Source organism: Alternaria atra (assembly GCF_907166805.1).
Source record: "Alternaria atra isolate CS162 genome assembly, contig: 21, whole genome shotgun sequence".
Taxonomy (NCBI): domain Eukaryota; kingdom Fungi; phylum Ascomycota; class Dothideomycetes; order Pleosporales; family Pleosporaceae; genus Alternaria; species Alternaria atra.
In genome coordinates this window covers 4465840-4480225 of record NW_025091319.1, presented here as the reverse complement: position 1 = coordinate 4480225, position 14386 = coordinate 4465840, and the positions used below count along the sequence as shown (strand labels likewise).

The 14386-nt window shown below is 52.2% G+C and overlaps 5 protein-coding genes across 7 annotated transcripts; 3 read left to right on the top strand and 2 right to left on the bottom strand.

Moving 5' to 3' along the window:
* Nucleotides 1–535: 535 nt before the first annotated feature.
* On the bottom strand, nucleotides 536–2417 carry ALTATR162_LOCUS1925 (uncharacterized protein; the record flags this gene model as incomplete). Its single annotated transcript, XM_043309527.1, has 3 exons — nucleotides 536–2077; nucleotides 2131–2266; nucleotides 2317–2417. 3 exons carry the CDS (start codon nucleotides 2415–2417, stop codon nucleotides 536–538), a joined length of 1779 nt encoding a protein of 592 aa, XP_043165462.1.
* A 365-nt stretch (nucleotides 2418–2782) lies between these two features.
* ALTATR162_LOCUS1924 (uncharacterized protein) lies at nucleotides 2783–4371 on the top strand (the record flags this gene model as incomplete). Of its 2 annotated transcripts, none has more annotated exons than XM_043309525.1 (3): nucleotides 2783–2845; nucleotides 2900–4107; nucleotides 4158–4371. In XM_043309525.1, the coding sequence occupies 3 exons, from the start codon at nucleotides 2783–2785 to the stop codon at nucleotides 4369–4371; spliced, it is 1485 nt and encodes a 494-aa protein (XP_043165460.1). The 2 variants fall into 2 exon arrangements, with proteins under 2 accessions (XP_043165460.1, XP_043165461.1); XM_043309526.1 differs by having other exon boundaries at nucleotides 2897–4107.
* A 2064-nt stretch (nucleotides 4372–6435) lies between these two features.
* ALTATR162_LOCUS1923 (uncharacterized protein) lies at nucleotides 6436–8235 on the top strand (the record flags this gene model as incomplete). Of its 2 annotated transcripts, none has more annotated exons than XM_043309523.1 (2): nucleotides 6436–7227; nucleotides 7276–8235. In XM_043309523.1, 2 exons carry the CDS (start codon nucleotides 6436–6438, stop codon nucleotides 8233–8235), a joined length of 1752 nt encoding a protein of 583 aa, XP_043165458.1. The 2 variants fall into 2 exon arrangements, with proteins under 2 accessions (XP_043165458.1, XP_043165459.1); XM_043309524.1 differs by having other exon boundaries at nucleotides 6436–7231; nucleotides 7276–7334.
* Nucleotides 8236–10276: 2041 nt separating this feature from the next.
* Nucleotides 10277–10648, bottom strand: ALTATR162_LOCUS1922 (uncharacterized protein; the record flags this gene model as incomplete). Its single annotated transcript, XM_043309522.1, has 1 exon — nucleotides 10277–10648. One exon carries the CDS (start codon nucleotides 10646–10648, stop codon nucleotides 10277–10279), a length of 372 nt encoding a protein of 123 aa, XP_043165457.1.
* Nucleotides 10649–12634: 1986 nt separating this feature from the next.
* ALTATR162_LOCUS1921 (uncharacterized protein) lies at nucleotides 12635–13859 on the top strand (the record flags this gene model as incomplete). Its single annotated transcript, XM_043309521.1, has 2 exons — nucleotides 12635–13076; nucleotides 13135–13859. 2 exons carry the CDS (start codon nucleotides 12635–12637, stop codon nucleotides 13857–13859), a joined length of 1167 nt encoding a protein of 388 aa, XP_043165456.1.
* Between the last annotated feature and the right edge of the window lie 527 nt (nucleotides 13860–14386).

The following is a 14386-nucleotide window of genomic DNA, read 5'->3' as shown; positions in this document are numbered from 1 at the left end:
GTATTACTTGCGTGATCGATACGGAGGTCGTACTTGCGAGTTGGAAGTTGGTGGAAAGTGAATGGATGGAGGAGATATGTTGGGGAAGTGAGGTTTGATGTTGTAGGGTGAGAGCGCGTGGTTAAATAGAACCTGGACCCTGACGGAAGGAGCGGTGGATACACGGTCGTCCCTACAGGAACCTCCGCGGCTGATGCCTGATTGTATTAGAGTCACTCTATGCGGTTCTCATATGTCTGTACTAGATGGATCTTGAGCACTTGTTTGCGTAGTCGGGTATGTGGCAAAACTCATGCCCGCCACTACAATAACATGCAATCCGTAGGTATTGCTCAAGAGGCTTCCTAATTGGAATGGTTCGGAACTTTCGTCGGCAAATACGAAATAGATTATGGAGTTGAATTAGAGGGGAAATGCACGAGTGGTGCTATTGAGATCAAGTGAAGATGTATAATTTACTACCATAGAAATGTCATCATAAGCCTTGCACGTGCTCTTTCTGGGAGAGAACGAGAACATGCACACTAATAGTTGATTATGCGTTGGCAATGACTTCCGACATGTTGACCAGCCAGTTCTCCCAGAATCTGAACCCATCAATACCCTGCTCGCGACACAGTGCGCCTGCTTCTTCAGCCATCTCCAGTTCTTCGGTCGCAACACCAACGCTCCAGCCGAATCTCTCCGCTGTTTCTTGAGCCGTGACACCTCTGCCAAATGCTTGCCAATCCCAAGTGACTTCCATGTTCGGTGGCGTTTGATGTAGCGTCTTTAGCCATGCCAGTAGACTTGCTATAGTCTTCTCATCAGTACGATCGCGTCCTTGTACAACGAGGAGTCCGCTCTTGAACTTCCGGAGGCGCACGGGAAGCTTCAATGTATCCCACATTCGCGCTGCTTTCTCAAAATCCGTAGGGCTGACGAGCTCAACACCACCTCTTGCACGGTTGAAAACAGCCCACAAGTCTACCAATGTCATGATACCGCCCTCTCTTCTGAGTATGCCGCGAGTGTCGTCCGTCAGCCATTCTGCCAGGTTTCTTGATAGTTCTGACACGTATAGCGACTCAGACCCAGACCCCGTACCGAGCATGTCCTTGGTCGTTACTAAACCGAGTGCGGAAGCAGACTGGGATGCCAGAGTGTTGGCTTCTGAGCTGCCGTTAGTTCCTAGATTGGCCTGTGAGGCGAATTGCTCCGCTAGGGCTATGATCTCCTTTGCAGAAGTCATAAGCGCATCGAGATCTTCAAAAGCGCTACCTATCATGGCCTCATTGTTCTGCCTCTGCTCCAAGCCTCGTCGCTCCAGCCCTGCAATGCCGACCACGCGAGGTCGGGCAACATCCGCCGATGAGGCGTCAGACTTGGCCATATAGCTGTCGTCAAATGTACCAGATGATGGCCGTGGCTTTGGAATCGGTGGAGCGCTTTGAAGCAGCCACTTGCGCTGGACTAAAGCATTCTTCAGGCGCTCGTAGAATATGGGTCCCCCACCTGCACGGAAAGATATCTTGATACACTCGACAGACTCGGACTGCAAAGGTGACGACAAGACTGGCCCCGGAGATTGTGGCCTACTAGGCTCTTGAAGTATGTCTAGTCTTTTGTCCATGGCCGTTGTTAACGAAGCACCACATATCTCACAGTTGAGCAGAGACGGATGGTTCTGATAGGTACACCTTGGACATGACGACGTTCCCCCATTACTTGTAGGGGTGGGAGCGCTGCTCTTTGTATCTTTGGGGGGCGGACCAGGCGCTGGTCTATTTGAGATGGCTGCTATTGCTGCTTTGACTACATGCACTGTAGGCGGCTTGATTCCGCATGCTAGGCAGGGCGGTATGGGAGTACGTGACGCGAGCGCGGGATCGAAATTGGACGGTACCGGGTTCGAGAAGGAGCAGATCGGACACACCCAGGTCGCGCTCGCTGGAGGTGGCGGCGCAGGACTGCTATGTCGCGGCGGAGTTGATGATGGTGCGCCTTGTGGATTCGAGGGTACAGACGCGCCGCGCGACAACTGCTTCAGAGGCTTCGGATATAGCGTGATCTTGGGCGATGACTTGAGAAAGCCAGCCTGTCGCCTGTCAGCGTCGCATGCTTATCAGTTGTACATTTGCTGGTGCATACATAAAACTCTGGTTTCTCGACATCCTTTAGGAAGATGGCAACAGAGTTCTTGCGTGGCTCGCTATGGTCGACGTAGCAGACGCGATGCGAAGTCAAATACGACTGGCCATTCTGGTACTGGGGTATCTTGAATTTCCTATGCGGTTGGTTAGCAGCGGATAGCAACCCTCAAGAACATGCACGTACCCCTCATACAGCCCGACGGCGTCTTGGACGAAGAGGAGCGTCTCCTCCGGCAGGAGCGACGGGCGCAGTGCGGTAGTGAGGTCGAGCTGATGCAGGAACATTCAGACCATCTGCAAGTAAAGATATGCGAGGTACAGCCATCGCATGGCATCGAGTCGACGATGCCTGATTCCACGTGCATTCACCAAGCCCAGCCTTCGTCATTGTCCAGAGGCTAGCATATTTGCAGTTAGCATGAGGCTAGTCGTTGCCAAGGAAAGCGCGATGCAAATCAGTCGAGCGGGCCGTCGCTTCACTCTCACCTCCACACCGCGACAATAGACCTGTCCCCACGCGCGCTATCTGCCGCACATCTTTCTTCTCCATCTGAAACTACTCACACAACAGTCAACTTCCTTCTCCCTTTTTCTGCCTTGCTTATCTGCTCATGTCTTTGCCCTCCGCCACTATAGCGTGGTCCCGGCCAATGCAGTCACCCGCCTATAACGCAGTCAATCCACGCACCACTCTTCAAGCCGCGCCCGCGCCTGTCAGTCTTCACACTCATACGAGAGAATCAGCCCACGCTCACACATGGCAGCAGTCAGCTATGGCTCCCGAAGCACCAAAGAAGAAGGTCGAGTGGCCTCCTGCCGTCCGCGAGTACGTGAGGCGTGCTTTCGACCCACAAAACGCCATCCCGGGCATCTCCCAAGCAGACATGCAGGCGCGATTGAAGACAACCATCGGCTGGTTTGCTGAGCGCAACTCGCACGACACGGTTCATTGGCCTACATTCCCTCTTCCTCAGGAGCTTCTTCTAGAGGAACGAAGGGCGGCGGCCATGGGAATCCCTACCGCTGCCGTTGCCAACGGCATGCACCCTGCATACATGAATGGCTCAGCTATACACACTAACCAATCTCCACCCCAATCAAAGAAGCGCAACGCTCACGAAGCTGAGGAGCCGCAAGTCGAACAAACACAAGCCAATGTCCCACCATGGCGCAAAACTAACCTAGCATCTCGTATGACTTTTGCCGACGGACACAACGAAAAGCGCCAGAAGAAGAACGCCCTCGCTGATGCCTCAAGTAAGTTTGACCAGGCTGAGCTTGACAAGCGACGACAGCGCTTTCAGCTCGGCAACAACGGTACGAAGACGACTCCCCCCTGGGGCTCGCCGCGAAAGGATGAAGACGAAATGCCTACTGGACCTGTCGTCGGGACGAACGAGAACCTCGAGAAGAGCTACTTCCGCCTTACCGCCCCGCCAAAGGCTGAAACTGTTCGACCGCTCCATGTGCTCAAGAAGACCTTGGCCATGCTCGTAGAGAAGTGGAAAGCGGACAAGAATTACAACTACATCTGTAACCAATTCAAGTCGCTCCGTCAGGATCTCACGGTCCAACATATCAAGAACGCCTTCACTGTCAAGGTGTACGAGATCCACGCACGGATATCATTAGAGAAGGGAGATTTGGGTGAGTATAACCAGTGCCAGACGCAGTTGAAGGCACTGTATGCGCTGAATTTGGGAGGCAATCCGGCCGAGTTCAAGGCGTATCGCATTCTCTACTTCGTATATACGTGCAACAAGACCGACATGAACGACATGTTGGCAGAATTAACCCTTGCAGACAAATCCCACGAATGGATCAAGCATGCTCTTGACGTTCGATCTTCGCTGGCTCTTGGCAACTATCATAAGTTTTTCAGATTGTACCTCGAAGCACAGAACATGGGCGCTTATCTCATGGACATGTTTGTCGAGCGTGAGCGCCTCAACGCTCTAGCTAATATGTCCAGAGGGTATGTATACGCACTTCACTCTATGTAGGTTGTATGCTGACAAGCTGCAGATACGTAAATGTCACACTCCGTTTCCTCACTGACGAACTTGGTTTCGACAACGATGAGATATGCCGTGAATTCCTCGAAACCCACGGTGCGCAAAACATCATTGAAGATAAAGGCGACCGTCAGTATCGCGTCAGGATCCGAGAAGCGGCACCACAATTCGAAAGCCTCCGTGCCGCCGCATTCAGCAAAGTAGACATCAAGGGCCAAATATGAGTCGACATACGAGCAAGCAGCACCTTCTTTTCATCTTGTCCAGTATCTTATTACGATTTCGAATTTTCAATTGCACTAATCCTCTACGATACCCTGCCTCACATGGCACGTCACTCATGTCTCGAGCTGCGATCCCCCGGTACAAATCACTGCTTCTCTCGATGTCAGTAGACGGAACGCGGGGCACCCGCTTGATGCGTTGGATGCGTGGAATCTTCTAGTTTTCTTCTCATACATACAACGTCTCAGATGTCGCTCATCACCAGCCAGAGTGGATCTCCTTGAACTTTCGATACGTCATGGACATGGATGGAAAAGCGGGTTGGAAAAACAAAATGGGGTAGAGTGGACTCGGTCTAGATGGCTATGTAGGATTTGAGCCTGGTTGCGCGGTGGTGGTGGCCCCTGTGTCTCAGAGCATTCGGCTCGGGTGTGTCCGACTGCACGTGGGGTCGGGAAGACCGGCATCACGGCAGCATGTCCCACAGATCTACGAACATCGAACGACAAAGTGGTCATAACATCGAGTATTAGGTGATGGTTGCCGCGTTTTCGATTGTCCATTGTTTGGGGCGTGGCTGGATGTGCTCCTTTGTGAGCACTAGGTATGGGGCGCCTTGACTTGGCCAATGAGATGACGGAAGAGAGATTCGAGGGTTTGATTGGGCAGGATGCAGTCCTTCAGCGGCGGTTGGCGCTAGTTATACCCACTCGAGGAATACCGGCGTTCGTGTAGTTGTCAATGCATTGGTTCACGAAGTTTGTGTTGAGCGTCTGAACCGTGTTGTGAAATTGTACGAGATACTTGCAAACCCCCCTGACAGTGAGGAATGTTTCATTCGGGCCGCATCAAGCATCAACCATGGGAATAACATTTGAACAATCCTATTCATCATGGAAAGGAGGAGAGTTAAGTTTAGGTTTGCATGTGGGAAATGATGACATGGTCAATATAGGCATTGGCATTGTCTCGTAGGAGGGCTTGTGATTGGCCACAAAGGCATAAGTGCAGCGCGGAAGTTGGGGGGCTGCGCCGGGTGACAGACGCGAATTGTGGTGGACCTGCAGCTAGACGTTTGGCAGGCTGATGGTGTGGGATGCTCCACCCGGTCGGGCATACTTGTATCTTAGTAGATGTTGGACATTCCGGGTCAAACTTTGGTGTCGTCACTCCCGGCGTGCATACAAGGAAGTCGTAGCAGAAGAACAAAGGTAAAGCAGAATCGCCGCTTTGCTTTACCCGCAGCTCGTTTGTCCCGAGGCGTGCCAGAAGCGTCGCCGCCCAAGAGTGTGACCCGAGAAGACGCCCACAGTGCTCCAGGGACCAATTGCCAAGTGGTGCAAGTAGCTGGGATCCCTCGCAGCGTGAAAGCACCCACTCATTTCTTGTTCCCCTAGTGACTGCGCCTCTTGCAGTACCTGACGACGACGAGTATCGCCGCCCATCTAGGTAGCCTCACCATCGTCTCTAGAGGGCCGGTGCACGCTTCAAACTCACCTTGAATCCGCCGCGTACTCGCCCCCGCACGCACACGCCGCATTCCCGGTCGACAGTCATAGTAGCAACACACCCCGAGCAACCACGTCCAACTTTTCACCTCCTGACCACTCGCTACACTTGGCCGTTCGTCGCGCAAAGTTGCGTTCACTCTGCAAGATGAAGGTGTGTTGCTTTGCTTTTGCCGCCACCTAGGCCGCTGCGCCGGTCGAGTCACGCTCTGCATACGTACGTACGTACTAACGGTGTTGCTTTAGTTCCGCAGGAGTATGAAGAGTGAGAAGGACAACCGCCCGCACCACATTTCAATTCCACCCAAGGACGCTATAGCCATTGTCCCGCCAAAAAAGGTACGTAGATCAACCTTGGGGCCCAAGCACCCCACTTCTGCTTCTTCTGCGAGGCGTGAGCGCAAGAGGACGGGGCAGCCGTTCGGTCTTGGACGCACCAGGCGCATTGCGTGAGCGCCTACATGTCGGCGGCACACTTGCGCCTGCGTCTCCAACATTTCAAGTCGCTCCATGTCGCGATACAATGATGCGCGCGCCCCCGGCACCCGCTTCCCGATGGGGCAGATGAGCGCGAAGCTAACAGCCATCTCATTTCAGGTCATAAAAGCCCTCTACGACTACGAGCCCGCCGACCCGAGCCCAACCTCTGGCTTCCTAGCCTTTTCACAGGGCGACTTTCTACACGTCGTCGGCCGCGAAGACGACAGCGAGTGGTACGAGGCCTGCAATCCGCTGCACGGCACGCGTGGACTGGTACCCGTTTCCTACTTTGAGGGCGTAGGCAAGACAGTGCGCGATAGTGGTGGCTCTGCGCCGCGCTCCTCCACACCCCAGCACCCACAGCAACAACAACCCCACGACTCGGGCTACCAAGAACGCATCACGAGCCCCCAACCCTCGGCCCACGACATCATGACACAGCAAATGCGCATGTCGCGCGGAGGAGGGCGTGGCGCCATGGTCTACGGCATCGTCATCTACGACTTCAAGGCAGAGAGACCGGACGAGTTGGAGGCCAAGGAGGGTGAGGCCATTATCGTCATTGCACAGTCCAACCCCGAATGGTTTGTTGCAAAGCCGATAACGCGACTCGGCGGTCCTGGTCTCATACCCGTATCCTTCATCGAGATCCGCGACATGACGACTGGTCAGGCAGTCGCCGACACACAGGCAGCAGTCACGGCCGCGGGCGTGCCCAAGGTCGAAGAGTGGAAAAAGATGGCGGCAGACTACAAGAATGGCAGCATACCGCTCGGAAAGCTCGAGACAAATTCAGGGCAGTCGCTGCAACAGGGCATGGAGCGCATGAGCATCAGGAGCAACGGCGGGCACAACAAGGCCGGCTCGGTAAGTTATCTGATGCCAGGCGCCCCTATCTCGGCTGACAATGTACAGGTCTCTCACTCACGCAACGGTTCCATGGCGCAACCACAAAACCAATACCGCACATCTGACAATTTGCTCGCCCCCATCAAGGCGTGCGTGCCACGCTACTGCTTCGCCGACGACATATTCTGGTTCATTATTGAGTGCCAGATGGAGGACGGGCGACACTGGGAGTTGCAGCGACTGTACCAGGACTTTTACGACCTGCAGATACAACTGATAGCAACATATCCAGTCGAGGCTGGCACAAGCGGTTCAGGCGAGCGAACGCTACCCTTCATGCCTGGGCCCGTTACCTACGTAACCGATAACATCTCCAACGGGCGCCGCGCCAACCTTGACGAATACATCAAGAACCTCCTAAAACTAGGACCACACATCACACAAGGTCACCTCGTCAAAGGTTTCTTCGCACCAAGACAGGGCGATTACGAGATAGACCCCGATATTGTTGCTGCAGAAGAGTACCGCCTGTCGCAACAGTCACACCAGTCATCAAACCCATCACAAGGAACGAGTAGACAATCATCCGCAGATCAACTTCAGGCCACAACACCTGTCACACCTTACTCAACTGGCTCCAACTACCCCTCTCACCAGCGCGGCCAGTCAACAGCCTCACAAGCATACTCGTCAAACCTCAACCCACCGCCCATGATCCACAACCATTCCTCTACTTCCACAGCCACCAGCACAGGCACATCTTCTGCCCTTAAGATCAAAGTTTGGTTCGAAGAAGACAACTGCGTCGTCATCCGTATGCCTATTTCGCTCAAGTTCATCGACCTGTACAATAAGCTTGTTGAGAGAAGGAAAATGGAGCGCCCGGGCGAGGAAGAGGAAGAGTTGATTGTCGAATACAAGGACGAGCAGGACAACTACTTTTACCCCATCGAGAACGACGAGGATCTCCAGATCGCAGTTGAGAGGAATCCCAAGTTGACGCTCAGTGTTACGACGAGGCGGTAACGGTTGAGCAACGATACAGGCTATCTTCACTCCGCTCGACCTCATTTCACTTCGCTTCTTTTAATTGCGCTTTTCTTCTTCTTTTACGGGAACTTTGTTCTCCCTGTAGTTACCATGGCTACCTTCTCTATTCCCCACTTTTGGCGTTGCAAAAGGATTCATAGCTTCCGAGAGCGGTCTGACTGGCGTTGTTGGGCGTTTTCGGCAGAGCAATGAGTGCATGACGGCAGGCGGGATCTTATTCTGGGTTGCGCTTCAATTGGATCTATTACAAGATGTTTGATATATTGGAACGGGGTGTTGGCTACTTCATTATGTCACGGAGGATTCTGGATGATATACACAAAGGGGCTCAATGCGGGGGAAGTAACATGATGGGGAAGTGAGTGGGGGGTTAGGCACAATGAGAGACATCTTGCGCGCATCTAACCGTTTCTTCGTTTGCATTTACCCCTGTAGGCCTAGCCCTACAGTGAAAGAGTGTTTATACGTGGAAGCTGATTATCAGAATTTCTCGGATACTACTGTGAGCTGCACTTTAGCGCGAAGGGAGTGCAAGCACAAGAATGGGTCAAAGCAACTTTTTTCTTACAGGTCAATTACCGATGGTACTTGACGTGCTGTTTTTCCTGTTACAAAGTCAACAGCGTTGATTCTTCAAGCACAATCACGTTGGATGATCACTAACTCGCCCCATGGTTTTTCGGCTCAATAGCCGCGACATAATCTGAACCTCTTGCTCTGAAGAAACAGTCACCTCTTGTTCGCTCAGAAAGATCTGTGGAAGTTCAATCACACTAATTGGGCTGGCAGGTGGCCACAAACTCAGGGCCGAGAGATCCCTGGCAACGCTCATTGGTGAACATCTGCTCGTCGGCCAGGCGGGAGCAGAGTAGTCCAGGAGACAGTTGACCACCTTCTTGTGCACAGAGTCGCAGATCGCCGGTACTGACTCGGTTGTCTGGGGTGTTGCAGAAACAGACGTCGTCCATGACGAGGCTGCAGGTGAAATTAGTCCGCAATAGTGGCAAATATGTCCACTTTAGAAGAGGACTTACCCGAGAAGAGACAGAAGTATGTCGATGATAAACTTTGTGGTCCCCACGGCCCGGTTCCGAACTCGAAGATCTTAAAAAGCCGCGAAGATAGTGTTTCGTCACTCATCACTTGGAAGACATATCTAGGTGACAGGGTTCATATGCCGCGTACTCGATTCTGAACACTCCACACAAGTGACCAAAGATCAGTGCAAGGTTCGTCATTCTACAATGGACAGACAGAGAATGATGTTTACGTAGCGTTAAGTCTATACTGTACCTAGGTTAATTGATACCGACTCTTAGGATTCTAGTACCGATCTACTTATATACGGCGACCTGGAAAAGGTTGTACGTTCTACATTTCGAGTACCAGAAGACTAGATAGAGTCCTTGTGGTCATGGGGCAAGCAATCGCTCAATCACGATCGGTCGCGTCCATAAGTAATTGAGCATCGCCACGGCTTTGCAGATACTGTGAGCCATCATCTTACACCCGCATTGCCTCTGTTCACGTTCTCGATCTGTTTAGAGATCTGGCCGTAACAGTCAATGTCTCATTTTGAAAGGTTGTATCGCAACGGCTTATACCAAGGGACTTGACTCCGTCCACTCCGCCATGGACATGACTGACGCCAAGATGTACATTCATATCTCGTTCCAAAAAGTATTCGTACATAAAGTAGCAAGGGATTACACACCACTCCATTCACTCTTCAATCTACCGAATGATAATAAGCGCTGGAAAATCATGATAACCAAAGTCTCAACCCAAGTTAACGTACTGCTATACGCAATACAAGGGGAGGGACTATTTTGAACAAGAGACTATTATCTCTAAATAGCGAGTGCTGTGTTGTCTCGTATCCTCATATCAGCTTTCTCTGCGCCGACGTCAAGTCCACATTACGTCCACCCCCCAAGCCTTCAACATCGTACATCGAAACCATTACCACACTACAGCCCCTTCCCCTGATATATCCTTTCTTCTCGTATTTAACCCTCTACGGCCACGAAACACTCCCATCCGTCCCAACAATCACCGTCCTCGGCGCATGCGCCATGAACAGATGCTCATCCTCCTCGATCTTCGCCTTCGCTGCCGGCTGACCAATTATGTTTAGGAACGTCAGCGCATGCGCCTGGTCTCTGAACTCCATGGTTGCCATGCTATTCCAATCGACGGGATAGCTGGCATTTACAAAGGCGGGGTTCCCGCCAAAGTAGTGTCGCGTGTGTACGGCGGGGAAGTTCGGGCCTGTGAGCGATTTGACGAGTGGGATGTGCACGTTGTCGTAGTGGTCGGCATACTGGGTAAGGTTAATGCCATGAAGCATGGTACCGAAGACGATGGCGGTGAAGTAGGGAAGCACCATTTTGAACGGTCCTCTAATCTGTATGGGATTGGTACTAATGCGGTAGAAATTGCAGGTAGGGTATGTGTATTCTGTTATGGTGACCAGGGTACAGCTAAATGACTGCGAGGTAAATGCTACCTATCTTCTTATATATTCACTCTAGTGTGCCGTTTAAAGTCATGGAAGGGATGAATTCAATTAAACGGCTTATTGGTTCTAACTGCCACAAGCGTACGGCGTTCAGCTAGCAGGCCTAGTTTGCCGTGGCTAATGTCGCTTTGGGGATGGATCGCGAAGCGAGGACTGTTATCACGAGGGCCATTTCACCCACGTACAACCGTCGCAATTGGTGGAATGGCGTGGAATTCCCACGGAAGTACAGGTCGTGAATCCTTGTAGAACCTTTTTGTTTTATTGCTCGTGGTCCTTCAAGCTGCCGAAATCTGGTGTTTGGTATCGAAAAGAGCGATGGGAATCTGGCCATTGCTAGGCTTACAACAACCCACAATATAAGCGATACGTTGAAGTAATATTGTACATACGACCATAGGACACTGAAAATTAGTTCACCCTCACCATCCGTCAAATCTCGCGGTTCCGGGTTGGGGTCAATTAACTGAGGTTCGTCTTCGGTTACCCGTTTCAGGAATCGCGACTCCGTCGCCAACTTGCTGCGCACCCCACCAACACAGCCCCAAATAACTCTTAACAGTATTTCAACATGCTGTAACCGTCTCAAGGTGCTCGCCGTGTTAAGGATGGAATACCGCTAGGATGGGGCTCAACCTGCCGCTGCAGTCCTGCTGCCGACTGTCATAGAGGCAGTCTTCATATCCCAATGGAAGAGGTTATCGACTCGGACATGCTGCGTATGGACTCGTGCAAGTGATTTGACGGTATCGTCCCATCCGTGTTGCCATCTTCGAGACCGAGCGATAGACGAGGGGTTTCGTATGCCACCCCTTCTGACGCTCAAGGTGACGACGCGCCGTGGAGTCGTCATCCACCGGCGGAAGGGTTGTGAGACAGTGGTATCGACGTGGCTCGGTGGTGCTGGCTCTGTTATTGGCTCGTCGCCACTGTTGTCGGAAAATCGCGTCTCTGGCAAGGACACATACATGGCTTCATAGAGATCAAACAAGTCGGACTCTTCCAGATGGTCATCGTCAACCTCCATTGTTCCGTCTGAGCTGTCGCTGCTGGTAGAAAGTTCAGGCACATGATGTATGTCTCTGCTCTTTCTGAAGTATGGATTGGCAAGAGCTGTGGTTTGCGAAAAGGTCGGAGCTAGAGTGGCATGAGAGATAAACTTGACTGCATCCAACAAGTAAAGTGCATCTAGATTGTCGAATGTCTGGCATGAGGCACGGCAGCCCTCGAAGAGTTCCGGTAAGAGCTAAGACATTTCGGGTTGGTCGGGGGGACGTGCACGAAGTCTTATCTAAGACAAGCTCAGGGGTGTAATCTCTACGGCGTATACCTTCGTATATGGAGGATCGCTCAAGCATTGACACGCACGCTAGCATTTTTCTTGGTTCCTGCTTGATCCCATGAGCTGAAAGTTAGCTTCAATGCAAACCTCAACAGCAACGTCTCAGATGTCCCGTTGACCCATTTCGCAAAGATGGCAGAGTTTGACGGTACCTAGGTATCCATCAAGGGGACGTCCGGCCCCTGGGCCATCCTCCAAAACCTTATGGTCAGCATCAATCTCAATATTACGACGTTTGTCCGCGCTCCTGCTAGCGCACGACCCAAGGTAGATAGCTCACCCAAAAAGGGATCCAACTCGTATCTACTTAGTCAGGCACACTACCCTTTTCCGCCCGTTCGAGCCGACTCGACACCCAGTTCGGCTGAAATGCAAGATGAACACTCCTATTAAACTGTTCCCCCGAAGCCAAGAGCACTTTCTCTCTTCTCACAGGTCTTCCAACCTCGCAGTCTAACCATTACACTCGCTTTTTGACGACCGATTAATACCACACTCTTTAATCTTTAATAATGTCTTCCATCATCCGCAACGTTCTCGCGCTCAGCGCTGTCGCCGCCGTCGCCGTCGCTCAAGACCCAGCCCCCAAGCTCGACGCTCCCTGCGCCGATGCCGTCATCTTTATGGCCCGCGGTAACACTGCGCCGTACCATGACTTCCGTACATTCCCCTTCGTCGACGCTACGTGCGGCAAACTAAGGGCTGAGGGCAAGACCTGCGACTACATTGAGGTTGTGTTCCCGTATGGCGGCGACTACTGCAAACAGATTGGCGAGGGAGTCCGCAACGGTCTATCCCAGATCACTGCTTTCAACAAGAAGTGCCCTTGCACGCACCTCATCCTCAATGGCTTCTCTCAGGGTGCCTGGATTACCGGAGATATCCTTGCTGGACCTGGTGGATGCTCGCAAATCACCACTGGTCTAGACCCTACCTCGGCTCCTGGTAATGCTAGTAAGTATTCTTGACATGACACACTCGAACCTTGGACTGTGCTAATGTGGTAACTTAGTTGTTGCTGCTCTCCTCTGGGGCGATGTCAAGCACGAGGCTAACCAGCCATACAACGTTCTTGACGGCTCTAATCTACAGAAGAACGGTCGCGACGCCGCCTCTCTTGCGCGCCTAAACCGCTACGCACCCGTCCTGCGCTCTTACTGCGCTAAGGGAGACCCAATCTGCGCCAACGGCGACGACGTCGAGAAGCACTTGAGCTACTTTGAGAAGTACACCGACGACGCCTCGACCTGGGCCGTTGGAAAGCTCAATGACGCCGCCCCTCTATGTGCCGCTCCCACACCTACGCCTAGCGCTTCTTCTACTGTCGTCGCCTCGTCTGTTCGCGTTGCCGCTGTTGCATCTTCGAGCGTTGCTGCTTCCTCTGGCGTTGCTGCTTCCTCTGGCGTTGCTGCTTCCTCTGGCGTTGCTGCTTCCTCTGGCGTTGCTGCTTCCTCTGGCGTTGCTGCTTCCTCTGGCGTTGCTGCTTCCTCTGGCGTTGCTGCTTCCTCTGGCGTTGCTGCTTCCTCTGGCGTTGCTGCTTCCTCTGGCGTTGCTGCTTCCTCTGGCGTTGCTGCTTCCTCTGGCGTTGCTGCTTCCTCTGGCGTTGCTGCTTCCTCCAGTGTCGCCGCTCTTCCCGCTTACCCTACATCTCCAGTTTACGTTGCTCCCTTCACTGCTCCCCAGCCATACGAGGCTATGTGCGTTCCCCGCATCACGATTAAATATGTCTACGCTTAAGAGTAAGAAGGACGGAAGATGTAGCGGAGTAGACGTAGTGACAGCAGTAGATGGGTGTAGATCGATGAAGGAACTATGAAAAAGAATGACCGTCGTAGTCGACGTCTGCCTGAACTTTTGGTTTTCGTGCGTGATGAGTGTTTTCCGTCTGCTCTGTAAGTGCGCTGTGAATTCTTGTAGAGCCCAATGGTCTAATCTATGAACGTCTAGCCTGGAACGTAAACGTCCCTGTGAGCCTCCTGTATCCCCCGTATCTAGTTTCCTGAATAAATCTGGACAACACAATCTACTGGAGACCCCTTATCCTGCGAACCTCTAGCAAATCCGTTGTTAAATCTGGTATATCCTGGCGCTGAAAGTCCTGCACAAGACCGCTATTTATATTAGGTGTGACGTCTGGGTTCTTGATGTTGAACCTATCTAGGATGGTATGGCTACTCACGCAACTAAAGGCACGTAATACTGACAAACACTTATTACTATAAATGGAACAGTATATATTATGCACATGGCTGATATACTAATCT